The sequence below is a fragment of the Podarcis gaigeae genome (genome assembly GCF_964106915.1).
Source record: "Podarcis gaigeae genome assembly, chromosome: 2".
NCBI classification, from domain to species: Eukaryota; Metazoa; Chordata; class Lepidosauria; order Squamata; family Lacertidae; genus Podarcis; species Podarcis gaigeae.
In genome coordinates, this window is record NC_139679.1 from 64,334,830 (window position 1) to 64,355,389 (window position 20,560).

Below are 20,560 nucleotides of genomic sequence, written 5' to 3' on the forward strand. Positions count from 1 at the left end.
ATCTGAGCTGGATTTTCAAGACTGGACTATTATGTCAAGCTTCAATTAGTGTGGAACTTGGCTGCCCAGCTGGTGGCAGGACCGAGGTGAAAAGATCATATCACACCAATTCTATTCCAGTAACATTGGCTGCCTGCACGCTCCCAAGCCCAAGTTCCTATACTCTCTGCTCAGTCTTTTAGACTGACGTGTCAGCTGTAGAGACTGCTTTCAATTCATAGAGTCATAGAATTGCAGAGTTGGAAGGGACCCTGAAGATCATCGAGTCCAACCCTCTGCAATGCAGGAATATGCAGCTGTCCCATATGGGGATCGAACCTGCAACCTTGGCGTTATCAGCACCACGCTCTAACCAACTGAGCTTTAACAAGATTGCAAGGCCTTTTCCATGGTGTTCCAGTCCTACCTCAGGCTGCTTCTGGGCAAATGGGCACAACTGCCCTGTCTTCTTCCAAGAAATGTTGCTTTCACATCTCACACTTTTAAGTTCTTGTTTATTTAAGATAGCCATCTGCAGGCTTTTCTATTTGGTAACGTTTGCAAGGAGCTCACAGCGATCCACAAAATCTCTTCATTCATCTTCATTCATACCATTTTGAATCAATCATATTGCAAACAGCAACATTAGGAAGAGAACAGTATAGTGGTACCTCAGGTTAAGTACTTAATTCATTCCGGTGGTCCGTTCTTAACCTGAAACTGTTCTTAACTTGAAGCACCACTTTAGCTAATGGGGCCTCCCACTGCCGCAATTTCTGTTCTCATCCTGAAGCAAAGTTCTTAACCCGAGGTAATATTTCTGGGTTAGTGGAGTCTGTAACCTGAAGCGTATGTAACCCAAGGTACCACTGTATACAAAATCTTCAAAATCATTAGATAAATTGTGAGCAGGGAGGCCAGCCAGAATGAAATTAAACGCAGAAATGAACATACAGAGATATTAACTGGCCTGTGCATACCTACTCATAAGTAAATTCTACTGAGTTCAAGGCCACTTCCACATAAGTGGATATAGAATTTTAGCCTAAGAGCTTTATTTATGTGCATCCCAAATTATCCTGGGAGCTGTGGTTTGTGTGTCACAGAGCTACAGTTCCCAGCAGATAACAGGGAACATGTTATATTCTTGAATCTTCTCTCTAGTCCAAATTCTGGTCACTGACATTCTCTCTAAGATGGATTTTACGTGAGCTCACCCCTAAGACAGCACATGGCACACCAATCTGTGAGGAATTCTTGAGTTCAGAGCCTACACGGTTAATATTTGCAGGGGCAGCCCACACGTCCTTGCTGTTCCATGATTGGCCAGAAGCGTTCTGCTTCACCCTATTTATCGCAGCATTTTTGCTGGAAGGTGCTAACGTGTTTGAGTGGCGGAGACAGAGAGACACCTGCGGCAAGCAGCAGCCCTCTGGGGAAGCAAAGGGAGGGTGCTTACCCCCCTTGTCCCCGTGGCTGCCACAACCATGAGGGGCAGACATAAGGACACGTGGATTTTGCCCTTGCTCTTAGCTGGCTTAATTCAGCCAAATCTGGGACAGGAGCAACAGAAGGTAAGATATTGCAGTACCATTCAATGGGGGCTCAAACAGGAAGATAACCTGGGATGTGACAGCTCTTGTATTCTGGTTTGAAACCATGCAGTATCGGACAGCAGGGTTTGATTTGCCTAGTGATTTATATAACATAATACTCTCTGCACAATCAAGCACCCTTCATGAATCTGCAGCCAGTGGGAACCAACCTGATCTGGCCTGCTTAGGGACCAGAGATTTCATACCACAAAATTATGGGCAGAATGGCAGATCCCAGTTTATATTCAGCTCCTCTCCCACAATGCCTCTTATTGTTGTGGGCATTGTCAGAGGACAAAGGGAGTGCTTCTTTTAGCTGTGTAAATTTGCTGCTTATCAAGTGGTGAAAGGAATGGAGTGCATTTTATGATCAGCCTGTCCCTGCGCTGTCCCCCTTCTTCCCAGGCATGTGAGCTGGCAGGCTGTTTCTGTCTTGCTCAGCTAGTTTCTGAACGGAAATTTCACGTTTTCCAGGATGATTATATCAGGATGATCTTGTGAATTTTGACCTGGGTGCTGCTGGGAAAGCGCTTTACATGATAAGACACCTCCACGGAGGCTGACCCTATCAGCGACTACTAGTTACGATGGCTATATCTGATGTCCAGTATCAGAGGCAGTATGCGTCTAAATGCCAGTTGCTGAGGGACATGAACAGGAGAGTGCTATGGAGGTTCACGTTCCAATTGTGGCATTCCCAAAGGCAGCAGGCTGCCCACCACGAAAACAGAATGCTGGACCAGATGGGCCAGAGGAGCATAAACCTAGGGGCCTGCCTTATTCTGAGTTCGACCACTGGTCCATCTAGTTCAGCATTGTCTACTCTGACTGGCAGCAGATCTCCAGAATTTCAGATGCAGTTGTGTGTGTGTTTGTGCGTATTTCCAACCCGGTCAGATGGGTGGGGTACAAATAATAAAATTATTTTATTCTACCTGGAGATGCCAGGGATTGAACCAGAGACCTTCTTCATGGTACAGCAGGTGTCCTGCCGCGGAGCCACGGTCCTTTGTCCAATCCAGCAGGGTCCTTCTTACATCCTTAGGTTCTTGCCAGGAATGCTATAAATACCCATTTGTCTTATGGTGAAACTCAGAAAATCAACCTCACAGGATAGCTGTGACGATAAATGATACTATGGTTGCAAAGGACCCAGTGTGAATCTCACCCCCCAGCTCCTAACTGATATCTGAATCCCTCCTAGGGCAGGAGAGGAACCCAGAGATATAGTGCTGCAGGTCAGGCGGATCCTCTGTAGCACGGAACTTTAATCTTGCGCAGGGAAAGGGGGAGCTGCTGTCTAAAGCACGGGAGATGGATGTGACTCGTGCACCAATGTCATCAGTCCAAAGGACAAGGTTAGGCAAGATAGGATAGGTCCCATGTGACTTGTTTACTCCCAGGGCTATCTGCACAGGCAGATAGTGTGGCAGAGATGTGAGAGAAACCTCAGTGACATCTTAAGAGTAAGAAAGAATAAGAAAGCCACATATAATCTGCCTAAAGAAGGGAAGCACAATAGCCACTATGTTGCTGGTCCATTTAAAGCAGTTTCTGCTCATACCTGCACTGATGCACAAGACCAACTTGTGTGGGTCACAGAAAGATGGAGGGGAAGCATTACCTAAGTGCAAAAACAAGTGGTGTGAAAATATTAAATCACCATTCCTAGCTCAGCTGGTAGAGCACAAGACTCTTAATCTCAGGGTTGTGGGTTCAAGCCCTGTAAGCAAAATATTCCAGCATTGCAGGGGGTTGGACTAGATGACCCTCAGGGTCCCTTCCAACTCCATAATTATATGTTTGCATTTCTCTTCAGAACAGCAGCTGTGAGGTGGGGTGGGGAGACTTTGGCCCTCCAGATGTTGCTGGACTACATCTCCCATCAACCCCGGCCAGCACGGCCAGTATCAAGGCCAATGGAAGTTGCAGTCCATCAGCAACTGCAGGGCCAAAGTTGCCTCATGCCTGCTGTACATGCCAAGCATACTTGCTAGGAGACAGGCTGCATTGGATTCAGTGGGGCTTCCAGCAGAGCAAACACATTGGATGGTGCTGCAGAGGTACAAAGACGTCGTCACTTTTATTATGGGAAGGAAAGAGAAGGGCTTCCAAACTTGTTGCTCCCAGTCACAAACACATCTAGCCTAAGTAGACTATTCCTGTCCTGTTCCCATTACAGTGGTACCTCGGGTTAAGAACTTAATTCGTTCCTGAGGTCCGTTCTTAACCTGAAACTCTTCTTAACCTGAAGCGCCACTTTAGCTAATGGGGCCTCCCGCTGCCGCTGCGCCACCGGAGCACGATTTCTGTTCTCATCCTGAAGCAAAGTTCTTAACCTGAGGTACTATTTCTGGGTTAGCGGAGTCTGTAACCTGAAGCGTATGTAACCTGAAGCGTATGTAACCCAAGGTACCACTGTACAGCAATCTACTGTGCTGACTGATGGGAGTTGAAATCCACATCATTTGATGGAGAAACAGCTTGCCAAATGCTTACATATACCCCTGCCCTCTCAAGGCTATCTTTAAAAGCCAAGGAAATGACAGTGCTTCTCCAAGCTTTTCATTCCTGTGGTCTGTATTACAGCTGTTTACAACGGTTGAAATGTTTGTCCATCTTTTGTGGGTTCGCTGGCCAGTGCTATTTTTACCCTTGTACCTTCTACCGCTACTTAATAACTGGTCTCAGAAACTGACTCCTCTTGTTCTGCGTCTTCGTATTTTTTGTGTGACGTGCCTTTGGTTTGTTTAGAGCCAAAAGACGTACACAAGTGTTAATCTTCCTCCACAGTTAACATTCCCTTTCTTATCCTACGGCTGTAATCCAGGATTTGACTTGGAACAAAACTTCGAACAGGAACAAATCTGGGTTGGCCTGCAGTAAAGGGGACCCGTCTCTGTCATCCAGCACCTGTCCCTGCAGACTGGAAAAGCAAAACAGCTTTAGCAGTGCTTGATCTGTGGCTTCTGACGCAAATAGATTTCCTCTCTCCTGCAGTGAACCAGAAGTTCAGAGCAAATGATGAAGTGTACAGATCAGAGCCTAGTAACCATGTGTTTCTAGGTGACCATCAAGAGCTAAGTGGTGGGGGCAGTTCTTCAGTCACCAATTATAAACTGCTTTGCCATAGGACGTTGATTTATATCGGTCCAGACCAGTATTGACTGGCAGCAGGAGTGCCAGCTTGGGTGCCCAGAGCCATGGCTGTCATGCAGCGTGCCTGGCCCTGGCACTGAAATTTGTGGGTGCCCAGCTCCTTCATGGGAACTTTTGTGGGTGCTTGGGCACCCAGGACCCCAGGAAGTTGGCACGTATGACTGGCAGCACATCTCTCGAGAGTTCCAGGCCAGGATTTTACCCAGTCCTACTCAGAGATGCCAGGAAGTGAGCCCAGGACCTGCAAAACAGGTGTTCTACCAATAACGTTAGCTCTTCCCTTCCTCACCACTGAGGATGGGATATATTTTCAGCACCCAGCACCAGAAGGGTGTGCCCACCCTACTGTATTTATTTCATCTTTCATTATACACTTCCTCTAAATACATTCATAGGTTTGTCAACACCTCTGCTTGGAAGATGCTCCTGTGCCATTTTGCCAGCTCTGAAGAAGAAGGGAGTTCAGCAGGGATGGCTTCTCTTATCATTACATCAGGAGTGTCTAGACACACTGGGCATTTGCACCCGAGCCATGCACCCTGCCACCATGCATTTGCTGAGCTTGGGAAGGGGCAGACACAGGCAGACTCTCCCCCATGCACATAGGAAATATGGGCCAGCCCTGATGTTCCCGAGTCCCTGCAGACAGAGGTGCTGTTGTCAGCCCTGCAGTATTTTGTATTGTAAAGCTGGAAGTCACTGAAGAGCTCACTGTCACCCATTTAGACTGTGTGGGATGACTGGCTCTCATACTACTCTAGAGGTAGGGAATCTTTGGCCACCTCAGGCTGCATTCTCTTCTGGGCAATTTGCCAGAAGCCACATGCCAGAGGAGAGCAGGGCAAGAGCCAAAAGTGGGAGGAGCAACCAATATAATCTTTGCACAGTAGGCTGCGTTCTGCACATGCTCACACATCCCTCTCTAGCTAGGCAATTGAGAGTTGTTTTCAGAATTCTGGGGCACAGTTTAGCCAGGCAAGCAAGGCCAGTAGAGTCCCGAAGGCCTGGTAAAAAGACCTGCATGGAACATTTGGCCTGAGGTTCCCCTCCCCTGTTGTGGTCCGATCTCCTTCCATGATATGGGCATCCAGGTACACTTGTGGAAATGTATATGAGCTGTTAAAGCAGCTCTTAGAAAAGCCCTGGTACAGATCTGCATTCCAGAGTATCTTCTTTCACCTCCTTATCCTTCTTCAGGTAGAGTCTCTCTTGTTTCCCTCCAGGTGGACTGCTACAACACGAAAGCAGGAACAATCTACGACTATGGGGCTCTCACCATAAACGGTGATGAGTACATCCCTTTCCAGCAGTACTCGGGGAGGATGGTCCTTTTTGTCAATGTGGCCACCTACTGAGGACTCACAATGCAGTACCTTGGTAAGATTCTCAGCCAGGAAGCGAAGCCTAGCTAGCAGCACATGCTCTAGTGGTGGATACTTTCGATAAGAGGCACTAGACTTCCAGCAATGTCAGAAGCTGAGAAAGCCTGTCTCTTAAGCCCAGAAGCATGAAGACTAGCTAAGATTATTTGGTAGGGATGAAAATAATCTCTGTTCTGTGATACTTTCCTCTTTATTATTGTGTCACGTGCAGCAGATGAGATCTGGCCTAAGGACAGGTTCCGAGGCTCAACCCAGGCATATCTACACTTAGGCAGATTTGCCTTTCCCATGGGAGATTCAGGACAGATAAATTACTCCTCCAGGCAGCACATCGTTAATTTATGCAGTGATTGCCACCAACTTGGATGCTTTAAGAGAGGATTGGGCAAATTGATGGAGGAGAAGGCTATCAGTAGCTACTAGTCATGATGGCGGTGTTCTGTCTTGATGGTCAGCAGTGATACTGCCTTCTGAATACTAGCCGCCAGAAGCATCAGGAGGGGAGAGTGTTATTGTGCATTGGTCCTGCTTTCTCAGTTCTACGGGCATCTGGTTGGCAACTGTGAGAACAGCATGGTGGACCAAATGGACCATTCTTGGAGGTTCATCTCCACAATGCAATGTTCAGAGATGCCACACTGCCTCTTGTTGACTTCAAGATGGCTCCGTCACATAAGTATGCTTTGAGCCAAGTATTTTATTGAGCTAAGTCCTGCAGGTGACTTCTAGAGGGATAGCCGATTGTATTAATTCTTTTGTCACCTTAAATAGTAACCATTTTTTATTGTGGCATAAGCTGTCACCATCAGAAGTGTGATCCTCAAATGGCAGGTATTTGGGGTACAGGTTGTAGCTGAAATTGCAGCGGAATGCAGGAACTGTGGCAATTCAATTAGAGTCTGAATTGGGATTTTGCTCTGTTGGTGATTATGTTGCAGAACTGAATGCACTACAGAATGAGCTGCGAAATCATGGACTGGTTGTCCTAGGTTTCCCATGCAATCAATTTGGAAAACAAGAACCTGGCACGAACGCAGAAATCCTTCCAGGACTGAGGTGAGTACACCTACTGCATGACTTGATGGTTATGCCAGGTAACTCTACATTGCACAACAGGCTAATTTAGAAAGCCTCTTGTCTTTAATGCTTACAGTTGTTCACTAACTCCTTCTCCTGCGGCTCTACCATGTACCCCAGAGCAGACTCACATGCATGTACAGTGGTACCTCGGGTTACATACGCTTCAGGTTACATACACTTCAGGTTACAGACTCCGCTAACCCAGAAATAGTGCTTCAGGTTAAGAACTTTGCTTCAGGATGAGAACAGAAATCGTGCTCCGGCAGTGCGGCAGCTGCAGGAGGCCCCATTAGCTAAAGTGGTGCTTCAGGTTAAGAATAGTTTCAGGTTAAGAACGGACCTCCGAAACGAATTAAGTACTTAACCCGAGGTACCACTGTATTGCTAATTTTTTACTTCTCTTCTCCTTCTGGCAAGAAGGTGGGGCAGGCAACACTCTTTAATCTCTAGGGAACTTACCTACACTTCCTTGGAAATCGTGATTGCGTGGGAGCAGGGAATGGAAAGGATATTTACGGCTGGGCAGCAGGGACTGTGGCTAATAGATTCTGAGCAGGGGCCAGGAGGCTGTCCTCTGAACAGAGTAGAAACTTTTCCTTGTTGTAGCCTCTCTGCAAAAGAGCTGGTTAAACTTGCTCCTTCTGTTCCAGATACGTCAGGCCTGGAGGAGGTTTTGTCCCAAATTTCCAGCTCTTTCAGAAAGGAGATGTGAATGGGGATAAAGAACAGAGAATCTACACCTTCTTGAAGGTTTGTATCGGCTCCTTTGAACCTCTACCACCTCTCATCCTGGCTCATGAAGATGTTAAGGGAAATAGCTTGGAGCTAAGGATTCCGCAAAAAGAACTACGCTCCGATGATGCTCTCACTGAGAGACAGGGAGGCATTTCTAACCAATTGATTCCTTTCCCCTTGTGCCCCCACTAAATCTGCTCCAGCGGTTGACCACTGTGAGAACAAGGATACCTTTGGCCTGATTCAGCAGGGTTCTTATAATCAGGACTGGGATCTCCTATAAAAGAGCTTAAGAGATGGAGCAGGGGTCCATAAGGGGAAATCAGTGAGACGTGCCTCTCTTTCTCTCCCTCTTCTGCCAGTGTGGGTATCCAATGGACACAGGTCCCTCCCATAAATAGATCATGGCACTCCCATTAATGGAAATGTAACTCGGGATCCAAGAAAATAAGTTCTCTTTAAGCAAATGTCAGGGGTGAGGCTGCCAAGAAAATTACAGGTTTTTAGATAGGCAAGCACCTATGTGGAACGTGGCAGAGAGAAAAAAGCAGCTGAGGAGGGGGAGAAATTTTAAGCAGAAAAGCAGCTGGTGAGGAGGGGTTAAGCACCTTTTTCCCTCCTGACTGGTATTCATTTAAGAACAAAACAGGTTGCAGCATCATTATCCACTTGCAGATAGGGTAGTTTGGCCCTTTATTAGCCTCAGATGTCACTGTCAGGAAGTACATTTCAGGCTCCTCTCTTCCTGTTCACAGTTGCCTACATCTCCCCTGCACCACTAGAGCAATGATGAAAAGCTAGTTTTTATACTTCTTAAAGCACCTTCTCTCAAATTGCCTCCATTTCTAACAACAGAAAAGTAAATAATGCTTTTCTTTCTCTCTCTGGTAGAACTCCTGCCCGCCTCCTTTGGAAAGCTTTGGTGACCCCAAGAAACTTTTTTGGGAACCGCTGAAGGTCCATGATATCAAGTGGAACTTTGAGAAGTTTTTGGTTGGTCCGGACGGGAAGCCTGTGATGAGGTGGGCACACAGGACCAACATTGGCACTGTGAAGAGCGACATCCTGAAATACATGAGAGAGCAGCAGAACCTGTCAAAGGGCTAGAGGTCATGAAGATGTAGAGAAATAAGATGGGAGGGGTGGGGGTGGGGAGACCTGTTGCTTTATCCAAAACCAGACATTTTATCCTCAAATCACAGAAAAAGAAACTGAACTTCCTTTGACCAAAAGCAAAAGGTTAAGATATAATGTTAAATATGGACTAGTTTATTCAAGATCAGACTGCAACCCTTCCTCGACTGACCTGTTTTCCCAAACACACTTTGGAAGAGAAAGTGGGCCTCAGCTTTCCAGTCCCTCTCTAGGCTTCGCTCCCACCATATTGGAAGTGGGATCTCTCCCTGCCATCACTCCAACTTTGAGCCCACCGTAGCACATTGGTAGCATTGCAGGGAGGTTGACGAAGACGACCCTTGGGGTCCCTTCCAACTCTACAATTCTGTGATCAAAGCTGAGTACAGTGGTACCTTGGTTCTCAAACTTAATCCGTTCCGGAAGTCCGTTCCAAAGGCGCACTTTCCCATAGAAAGTAATGCAAGATGGATTAATCTGTTCCAGACTTTTAAAAACAACCCCTAAAACAGCAATTTAATGTGAATTTTGCTATCTAACAAGACCACTGATCCATAAAATGAAAGCAATAATCAATTACTGTACTATAAAATAAGTAAGACAGTATTGTAGGTGATAAAAATTAAAATTATTATTTTTTTTTACCTGCACTGATGCTAGTCATTGTTTGGATGGGGGGCTTTTATCCATTTCCGTAGTCACACAGTCAATCAATCAATCAATCAATCAATAGCTGAACTGGGTTCCACACAGTCACAAACCAAATTAACCAAAAAAGCCTCAAAAACAAAAAATAAATAGCAAAAACAAAGCGCCAAACTAAATCCATTCCAGAAGTCTGTTTGACTTCCGAAATGTTTGAAAAGAAAGGCTCTGCTTCTGATTGGTGCAAGTGCCCCGGAAACAATAGCTGACAGCCGCATCAGATGTTCGGCTTGCAAAAATTGTTTGAAAACCAGAACACTTACTTCCGGGTTTTCGGCGTTTGAGAACCAAGGCATTTAAGAACCAAGGTATCACTGTATATTACAACACAGAAAGTAGTCTTTTGGTTTTGATACTACATTAAAAGTATGAGAGGGACCTCTTTCCCCACTCTTTATTAACATATTTATATGCAAATATATATTCAGCAGTCTTTAGCCATCAGGCTTTATAAGTCAAACTACACTCACTTCTATCTATAGAATTCAATTATGCCAATTTATGGTGGCATAAGCTTTCACAGACTAGTGCTTCCACCAGGGCAGCCAACACGGTGCTCTCCAGCTCTTATTGGGACTAAAACTTCCATCAGTCCCATCAGGCATGGCTAATGGTCCAGAATGATAGGAGTCATATCCCAACAAGATCTAGAAAACACCATATTGGTTGTCTCTGGTTCACATCACAATCAGGTCGCAAGAGATCTTTATTTGCAACCCTTTGCTATAAGAACCCAAGTCACACTGCTCCTATTAGGGATGGGCAGATCTTTTGCTAATAGATGGGATCCACATTTTGGACAGCTCTGGATAAGGCACAGCCCACCTCCCTTCCACAGCAAACTGAGCAGACCCTCCCAGGCCGAGAGGTTATGTTGACTGAAGTTTCTCAAAGAAGGCACTTCTTCCTCCGAGTGTGGATGACAGGAGAGAGGGATCTGGGGACAAGATGATGCATCAGTATGAAGGTTGGGTCTGAAAGCTCTCAAAGGGTGGACCTAGCCCAAGGCTGCGAAGGGACAGTGGAGCAGCTCTTCTAGTGCATTCGTGCTGCCCCACAACTCACCTTTGCAGAGATGCAGTCCTTCTGATCAGCCCCACGATCCTAGCCTCTTTTGCTTCCACACCCACCCTGTGTATGAAAAACTGCCTAATAATAATTAAAAAAAAGCAAGCACTCAATGCAACTTGTGAGAGACTCTCCTTTAAGCAAGGGTGCAGATCTGGTGGCAATACAAGATGTGTGTTCCTTGGAAAATGTGGATCCTCTAGCTAGGTTACAGTCTTAACAAAATGCGAGCTTGTCTATACTGCCACTAGCATTCTCACTAAGCCAAGACCCTCCACATCTCCACATCCATCCCAGGCAGCACAGACAGTGCTCAGGGATTATGGGAACTGTGGTTCAGCAGCATTTGGTGGGCCACAGGTTAGGCACCCCAATTTATAGGGTGCCTTTAGAGGGTACGAAAGCCATTCACATAATGATCCTTTATGACAACTCTAAGCTGAGTCAGTATTCTTCTTCCCATATATAGAGAGATGCTTGCTTAAGGCAACCTAATGAGTTTGCTATTTAGGTGAAAATGGAACAGAAGGGGTTTCTGGTTAGAGCTCATCCTTTTTTGCTCTGTGTTATCATACTAAAAACTGCCCCTGTTAAAGAAAAGAAACCAGTTTCCCCACTACAAAACTGTGTGATAGCATTAGAATCTGACATCCTGAATCCATTCTGCATCCAGTTGCCCTGGTTCAGGCAATTTCCCCTTGGTGTTCACTTCATGCAAATATAGATTCAAAGAGAAGATAAAATACACAAGCACACAACACACACACAACTTGGATCTTCTCTTTCACTTTTTGCACTGTGGATCAGGGGTAGCTAACCAGTGGCTGAACTGCAACTCCCATCATCCCTGATCCCATAGCCCATATTGGTTGGTGCTAATGGGTCCAACATCCAGAGGACTACTGGCTCCCCATCTATGCTGTGCAGGGAATTATTTCATACAGATGATGAAGGGAAATACCCAACACCCTGACACTCATCCTCTTTTCATTTATGGCAATCCAAAAGGCATCTAATAAATAGCTCCGGATAGCACAAAGGCACATTTCACTTCGACATAACACTCCAGGGACTGTAGATCACAAGGGGGGAAATCACACTTTATTAGGAATAGAATAAAATTAATATATATAATTAATATCATTTTGCCAAAACAAAATGTCTCTAACATTTATACAATAGGAAGATCGGCAAGCAAAAATACTAGGTGTTACTATTTAGAGTGATGTGTACAGTAAATTCTAATCAGGCTTTCCTTCACCTCTTTCTTTCCTATGACAGAAAGAAAAGGGGGGTTACAAGTGCCCCCGCCATAACATCTATGTTTGGGGTGGTATGCATTGATCCTGCAGTGTAACATTTTGTAAATTGTTATTCTTTCCCTCTGTGAGGACAAGAAAAAGGGACCATCCTTTATGGTTACTTCCCAAGGAAAGAGTTTTCCCTGCAGAGTTTGATGGCATTAACCATTTGAGCAGAGGCATACTTAAGTTCCCGTGCACCCTTGGCAAGGAGCTCTATGGGCACCTCTGAAGCCAGGAGATACCGTGGACCAGAAACTCAAAGGGTTTGCCTTTCACGCTCCACTATTGACTTCCTTTGTGGCCATCGGGATCAAGTCCACTTTGCTCAGCCTCCCTACCACCACCTCCTCCATTGATCTCTCTGTTTGCCTACCTGCCTTTCTTCCACCATCCACTTGCTGCTTCCTCTTCTGCTTCCTTCCTTTTCGCTCCTCTTGCAACTCATGTCTTTCTTCCCTCCAAGCTCACACCGGGGGCCTGCCGAGGTGCCCAGAGTAGTCTGTGCACCTGTTCCAGCCACCCAAAGTAGTGGAGTGGTGGCCCAGGGAGTGCGCCGATGGGCAGAGAGCCTGAGTGGAGGGGCACGATTTTGGTGCCACCCTGGGCCTGCACCCTTGGCGAGCGCCAACCTGGCCAACCCCTGGAACACCCCTACATTGGAGTATTCCAGTTATTACAGCAGCATGTAACAAGCCATTTGTACCACCTCTTGAAAGAAATGTTTATGACAATTAGGTTAGCTGGATCAACATTTCAAAACAGTTTTTTTAAAGCAATCTGTGGTTGAAACAAGTGTAGGTTTTACAGAAATGTCAAAATAAAGGGCACCTTTGTTTCCTTAGGGATTATCATGCTGAGGAACAGTGAACAGTGGAAACCTTACTGACCAAAGTCTTTGCAGGTTTTACAGACTCTGATTCAGCCACTTTCTATATGCACTTATTTTCTTTTTCATCCTACCTATTCACCGTATGGTGCACCCTCATAATTAATTTGTCTCTTAAAAAGCAACAACCATCACTTCCCTGTATTTCATATTTCACTCATTCACATTCTAAGGTCCCTCCCATCTTAAAATGAAGCCTCTCCACTTCCACAAGGATGCTACTGCTTTGCTGGAGAAACCAGCCTCTGTGCGAGGAGGAGATTGGGGAAGAAACCGTATATCGAGCCAGTGTGCAGAATGCCTATAGAAAGCTGAGCCCCAATTGCATCCAAGCTGTTTCATTATACCATCAATGCTCTTTTAAGAGTAACACAGCTGACCACAACACATGCAATCGGTGGTCACACAGCTGTGATTCCTTCCGACTCATGTAAAACAGTGGTAACATCAGCAGTACCACTTATAGCAGAGTTTTTAAACTTTGATTTTATGCAACACATATTCCTCAAAAGCCTTTGCTGGTCACTATTGCCCTGCACCAGGAGTGCAACTCTTCTTCGTTTTTTTTACTAAACTACCACATTTACAGCACAACCTTATTCTGGAGTGAATCCCACTGGCCTCAAGTGGACTTACGCCAAGGAAAGTGGATTGCAGCCAAAGATTAGCTATTCTTGTTAACACATCCAGTCCACCAGGAATCATTTAAAAACTGCCTTGCTAGATCAGACTGGAAGTCCATCTAGTCCAGCAAGCTGTCTTCAAGAGTTGAGAGAAGCTGTGCAGCAACACCTGCTAGCCTGTTTGCAGACCACATTTACATTGCGTCTAATGGGTTCGATTTCATACTGTGGGATCGAAAAGAGACAGGAACAGAGTTTCAGGCTCAGGAAAACAATGCAGGAAGCTGCCGATACTAAGAGGAGGGTAAGTTAAGGTATATGTATAAACTGAGTATGTGGCGCAATACACAAACAAATACTAGTTTTAACCACGCTGAACAGCACAACTCAGGGGAAGTATAATGTTTCCTTGGGCTAAACCACTGGACTCAACATGCAAATTTTAAAAAATATATTCAGCATGGGAAAAGTATATTTTACTTTCTATACACTATACAGGGATTGGATTTCTCCTTCTCCCTACCCCCTTGCAAAAATTCAGTGTCTGTAACCTGTCCAGGCATTGACCACAACAGCTGCTCTGCAAAAGTCATTTTGCACATAGAATGTTTCCGCTGCCACCAAATTCAGACGCCGTAAATGTAAAGCTGTCACATCACAGGGGGAATCAGCTAGATATAGGTTCTGTTGACACAGGGCTGCCGGTGTTTGCCACTGGAATCTGATAGTGGATCCATGGCAGTTGAATCCTTGAGGTCAGAAAGAGTTAATCATCCAAATGCTGAGTGAGTGAGAGGGAGACCCAGGTAGTTATTTCCAGTGGTTTCCCCCATAATACTGGGCCACTGTCACTCCTTGGCAGTATCTTCCATACGTCTTCAGAAATTCCTGCTAAAGCTGCTGTTAGCTCAAGCATCCAAGTGTACATGTATTCCATGTACACAGATAAATGTGAATAGTGTCCAGGAGCACAAGGAGGCTTTTATCTGTACATGCAGACTCACATGCGTATATCACAACTCCATTTTTTATGCTCTTGCATATGGCCACAGAGTTAGGCGGGCCTTTGGTTTTTAGGTAACCCAAGGCCTGTAGGGTCTGAAAGACAAAAACACACAAATATTACAAAAAGTGGCAGACAGGTCTTTGATCAACGATATACTATTATGTTCAGCTCACAGAGATTTGAGCTGAACTGAATCCACCATCCCAATCCTCACCAACAGCAACTGCTGAGAACTCCATAGCCAAATGCCCGGTGGATATTTAAAATCTGGCCGATGACATTTAGTATATTTCAGCCGTAACTGCACAACACACTAAACTGTGGTTTAGTGCAGGGGCCACCAGTTTTTGGCGGGTCATCAGCACAGTTACAAAATGTTGAGGGCTAGGTGAAGGGAGAGCTAGGGAGGCCCAAAGACACACACCTCTGGCTCCTTGAAACACTGAGGCGCAAGTTTTCCATGAACTTGAAGACCAGTTAGATCTCTGAATCACATACATCAGAAACTCATGTGACCTTTCAGGCATGAAAAAGATTTGCACCTTCAAGCATCCCGCCTCCTTTCCTCCTATTTGTTCAGGGCCCGTTTGTGTGTTATGATAGGCAGGCGAAGGCAGCTTGAAACAGTACCCTCACAGCACACAGTGTGGCTGCCGTAGAGTGAACCTCCCCAGTTTTGTGTGGCAATTTGGCATGTCACCACAAAGCTACCAATGTCAGGTGCTGGTGATGGCATGAAGGCGCCCCATGCAATGGAAATGATCCACCATGTGGAGTAGCCAAAGGTTTCTGCACAGTTATCCTAGCAGATAAGAAGACACTTCGAGGAGAGGAAGGAAAGGCAGCATTCACAATAGCTCTCGGGAATTTCACCAAAGAAATTTGAACCCCTTCCTTACCCGATTCCTTGGGGAGTTGTTTCCCACCGTCTGGCGCTTGCGCGTTCTGATTTTGTGAAATAACACATGGTGGATACCAGGTATATTCTGGCTAAAGTGATCAAGACATAAATAAACAAGCATAAACATGCGTGCTTCAAAATGGAAACTTTGCTTCTCCAAACTGAATGGCGCTACTGTGCAAGTAGGAGGCGGCACTGGCATGCCCTGGGCTCCTTCGAGAGGAAGAACTTAATACGAATTCTATAACTAAAGAAAGAATCAGGTCATGCAACAAAATTTTAAGCCCAGATTCTGCTGGGCAAAGCCAACAATTTCAGATTTTGGAAATTAGGAGAAGCAGAGCTGCTCGTTCTGGGGATTCGCTTGCACCTGAAGTTTTGCACAGAATCTGGCACAATCCTGAGACTCTGATCTTCATTTATTGTTTAACGAGGCAATGGATGGCTTTATACTGATAGCCTCCAGTTCCCAGCTGCCTTTTTTCCACAGCCCTGATGCCTTCTGATTTAGTTAACTCACAGGAGGGAATCGGTGGTAGTTCTGAACCGGAGGACGCTCATTTGGCATTGCCGCTGGTGGGTAACGGATCTGCTGCCACTCCTCGTAACCATGATACATGTGGGGCTGGACTGGAGTGGGGCACTGGAACTGGTACATGGGGCAGACTGGGGCCACCGGTCCTGGCTGCGGCTCTGGATGAAGCCTGTCACCAGAATGCTGTAAGTGAGAAAGCAGGAGGCTGAGAATGATGCAAACACAGATAAGCCATACAGAAGGCTAATGATTTACTGCTGGAATATCTGGGCACCTGGAGGCGGAGGCATTATTGTTTTGGTTATCCTGTACTTTTCATCCAGGGACATTTCATCCTGGGCTGACTGAAGGAACACCATGCCCCCTTCACAGTATTTTGATTTCACTGTTGCCAGGAGGAAAAAGTAAGAGTAGGCTGAGAAAAAGGAGTTACCTTTTAAATAAAAGCAGTGGGTAGTAAGAGAAAAATGACTCAGATCTAATCTGGACCTACATGTAGAAGCAGTTTTGTTGTTGTTTTTTTAAATAATTTTTATTAACTGGCCAATCACATCAAATTAAATCACATCACATAAATTCCGAATTACAAAGCCAAATTTTGTTGTAGAAGCAGTTTTGATCTCCCTGGATAGGTAAACAGAAAGCCATCTTCAGACAAATCTGACACTGTCAATTTAATGGGATATCATGCCCTATAGTCTGTGGGCCAGAACCAGTCTTTACCAGCTGGGGTGGATTAAAGAGGTAGATCTTTCTCCCTCCCCCCTCTGTGTTTGTGTGTGTGAGACCTAGGACCCTAGTAAAATCATCAACCACAATGGCATTAGTAATTGGTTGCTTTCCCTGAAAGAAAAACACATCATTATGTAAAAAAATAGGTAATGTCCAGTTTGGGGCTAGAAGTTTCACACCTTTCACCCAATTAGGGTTCAATTTGACTGGAAAACATCCACAATGTATAGAAATAATTTATAGGTGCGTCACGGCAAAGAGGATATCATAAGAAGAGGCCACTTGGCCATCTGGTCCAGCATCCTGCTTTCACAGTGGCCAACCTGATGCTTGTTGGAAACCCGTAAGCAGGACCCCAACACAAGAGCGGTCTCCCCTCTGGCAGTTCCCAGAAACTGGTATTTATAAGCATTATTGCTTCCAACCACAGAAGCAGAGCATAGCCATCGTGGCTAGTAGCCACTGAAAGCTTAATTCTCCATGAATTTGTCTAATCCTCTTTTTAGGTCATCCAAGTTGGTTATTCAGATTAACTTGGGACAGAATGGACTTGTGGGTGAACACATGCAAAAGTGACCCGATTCATTCATTGATCCCTAGTATGAACTGACCCTAAGGAAGCTACCAAAAAATTATCCAAGTGATTGGAATCTGAGCCACGTGTCAAAGCTGGGTCGAAGAAGAAGAAGAAGAAGAAGAAGAAGAAGAAGAAGAAGAAGAAGAAGAAGAAGAAGAAGAATTTATTATTTATACCCCGCCCACCTGGCTGAGTTTCCCCAGCCACTCTGAGCAGCTCCCAAACAAGTGTTAAAAACTATTCAGCATTAAATATTAAAAACTTCCCTAAACAGGGCTGTCTTCAGATGGCTTTTAAAAATAGGATAGCTGCTTATTTCCTTTACATCTGATGGGAGGGTGTTCCACAGGGCGGGCACAACTACTGACAGGCCCTCTGTTTGGTACCCTGTAACCTCACTTCTCGCAATGAGGGAACTGCCAGAAGGCCCTTGGCACTGGATCTCAGTGTCCGGGCTGAACAATGGGGGTGGAGATGCTCCTTCAGGACCAAGGCTGTTTAGGGCTTTAAAGGTCAGCATCAACACTTTGAATTGTGCTCGGAAACATACTGGGAGCCAATGCAGATCTCTCAGGACTGGTGTTATATGGTCCTGGTAGCCACTCCCAGTCACCAGTCTAGCTGCCGCATTCTGGATTAATTGCAGTTTCCGGGTCACCTTCAAAGGTAGCCCCACGTAGAGTAGTTCAAGCAGGAGATAACTTGCAGTAGTTCAAGCAGGAGATAACTAGAGCATGCACCACTCTGGCAAGAAAGTCTGCGGGCAGGTAGGGTCTTAGCCTGCGTACCAGATGGAGCTGGTAGACAGCCGCCTTGGACAAAGAATTAACCTGAGCCTCCATGGACAGCTGTGAGTCCAAAATGGCTATGCACCTGGTCCTTCAGGGGCACAGTTACCCCATTCAAGACCAGGGAGTCCCCCATACCTGCCCGCCCCCTGTCCCCCAAAAACAGGACATCTGTCTTGTCAGGATTCAACCTCAATCTGTTAGCTGCCATCCATTTTCCAACCACCTCCAGGCACTCACACAGGACCTTCACCGCCTTCACTGGTTCTGATTTAAAGGAGAGGTAGAGCTGGGTGTCCTCTGCATACTGATGAACACCCAGCCCAAACCCCAATGATCTCTTCCAACGGCTCATATAGATATTAAAAAGCATGGGGGGAGGACAGAACCCTGAGGCACCCCATAAGTGAGAACCCAGGGGTCTGAACAATCCCCCAACACCACTTTCTGGACACGGCCCAGGAGAAAGGAGTGGAACCACTGTATCACAGTGCCCCTAGCTCCCAGCCCCTCTGAACAGTCCACCTAGCCCTCAGTTCAACTGGCTGTGACCTAAATTCGGTATTGCCTGAGCAGTCCTATCTTTCAGCACAGTGCTTTTCCTAGCATGGCGTTCTGTACCTGTTTGTGCTGCTTGAGCAGCTTCTTGAACTTGTCCTTCTCTTCCTTCTCTTTACGATAGTCCTCTTTAAAAATCTGCATCTGGCAGGGAGAGAGAAGGCCACAGGTAAGTGAGGAGCTAAAGGCTTCGCTTCCAACTGCATGCTGGGAAGGAGGCGAGGCAAATTAAAGGAGACCATATGCAAACATTCTGCTCAAATCTGCTCGAGCAGCTGAGCTCCATCCGAATCTAGGTGGAGCACAAAAGGCGGCACATAACACAGTTCTTTGGTTCTAGACCTCTGTGTGGATATAAGGAGAGGTTGCCCCAGCTTACTCTTACAAAGTTCCAGTGAGGTCACATGACTGAAGGAAGTAAGAGGCCATACTAGATTTCGACGGACAAGCTAGACAGCAAGAACCACTTCTGGCTGAGGGAGCTACTACCCAATCTTACTTGAACACATCTTATCTTTGTTTACTGGCATGCCTCTTCCTCCTCTTCTTCCAAAACAAATGACACAATTATCTCTTCCCTTAAGGATAAAACAGGCACCCCTGCTGTGGAGCAGGGATGGGGAACCTGTGGCTCTCCATGACACCGCTGGACTCCCATCAGCCCCTGCCAGCATGATCAATGGGTAGGGATGACGGGTGCTGTGGCTCAGCAACACCTGGAGGGCCACAGGTTCCCCAGCCCTGCTATAAGAGTGAAGTGACTGAACTGTGGCTTGTGAACTGCATCCAGATTCTGAAGAACTTCCAGAAGGTGCCTTCGCTTTCTAAGTGAGATTTTGCCTCTTTGTTCTCCTGGCTACCCTTTGAGAGAAGGCGGACAGTCTTAGTGCAGCAATGCAGGATATAGCAAGGGATCCCCTGAAGATCATGGCTAGGCCTAGGAGAAGGCAACGGGAAGCAGGTTGATAAAGACAGGGGAGGGAGAGAAGTTGAAGTGCCTAAATTGGACACTGATGTGGGGGAAGGGAACATGGGAGATGAAGCTAATGGTGGATAGAAAGGGTATGTAGCAGTCTTTTGGATTTTGGAAAGCACAGGGCAGTTGGATCAGTCAGCAGGCTGGGATTTCAGAGTGGCCTAATTGTCATCCCCTTCACTGCACAGCTTCCTTTTTGAAACCAGAATGTGCTTTCTGGGTTCCTACCTGGCTGTTGGTGAGCACCAACTGCTTCTGAAGCTTATCCAGCTGCTGCTTCAGCTCCTCCTTCTCCTCATTCATTCTTTCTCTGTCGCTCCGCTCCCGCTGAAAGTCCTCCTCAAAAATCTTCACCTGGCAGGGAACAAGAGGCAGTGAAGTCCTTGGTTCACAGAGATACAATCCCAATGTATGGCAAGTGCCAAGTGTCCCAACGCTGATGTCAGGAAAAGGCAATGGGCACAACCGTGTTTTGAGCCCAACTTCAAAGACGTTAACAACAACAACAACAGCAACAACAACATTGTACCCTGCCCATCTGACTGCGTTGCCCCAGCCTGGGAGGCACAAGCTTAAGAGGCAAAAGGGACACTGTGTTTTCTGGAAATAACTTTTGTGCTCACAAATGGCGTCAAACCAAGGGGAGTCCTAGCTTCATGGAAGCCTGCCATACCTGTTGCTTTAGGAGCTCATTCTGGGTCACCACCTCCTGATGCCGGACAGATGCTCCAGGTTCAATGGGGCTGTTGAAGGCCGAAGGGGAAGGAGCAGAGGCTTGAACATTCAGGGCCTCTTCTAAGGCCTGAGGGGGGTCAGGAACAGAGAGGACAGTTAAAA

The 20,560-nt window shown here is 46.2% G+C and overlaps 2 protein-coding genes across 11 annotated transcripts in view; one reads left to right on the plus strand and one right to left on the minus strand.

The window, feature by feature from the left end:
* The first annotated feature begins 1,342 nt into the window (after positions 1–1,342).
* GPX3 (glutathione peroxidase 3) lies at positions 1,343–10,950 on the plus strand. Its single transcript, XM_083728709.1, has 5 exons — positions 1,343–1,553; positions 5,957–6,110; positions 7,054–7,171; positions 7,846–7,945; positions 8,822–10,950. Exons 1-5 carry the CDS (start codon positions 1,467–1,469, stop codon positions 9,035–9,037), a joined length of 675 nt encoding a protein of 224 aa, XP_083584835.1. The 5' UTR covers positions 1,343–1,466; the 3' UTR covers positions 9,038–10,950.
* Positions 10,951–11,921: 971 nt separating this feature from the next.
* The window catches only part of TNIP1 (TNFAIP3 interacting protein 1), a 55,066-nt gene continuing 46,427 nt past the window's right edge, over positions 11,922–20,560 (minus strand). For all 10 annotated transcript variants that reach the window (XM_083728693.1, XM_083728689.1, XM_083728691.1 and 7 more), the window contains 6 exons: positions 20,397–20,525; positions 19,952–20,077; positions 18,811–18,891; positions 16,078–16,275; positions 15,556–15,646; positions 11,922–14,748 (listed from right to left, as the gene is read on the minus strand). In XM_083728693.1, coding sequence (XP_083584819.1) covers positions 14,705–14,748; positions 15,556–15,646; positions 16,078–16,275; positions 18,811–18,891; positions 19,952–20,077; positions 20,397–20,525 — 669 coding nt within the window. In that variant the 3' untranslated portion in view covers positions 11,922–14,704. The remainder of the gene's footprint in view (positions 14,749–15,555; positions 15,647–16,077; positions 16,276–18,810; positions 18,892–19,951; positions 20,078–20,396; positions 20,526–20,560) is intronic.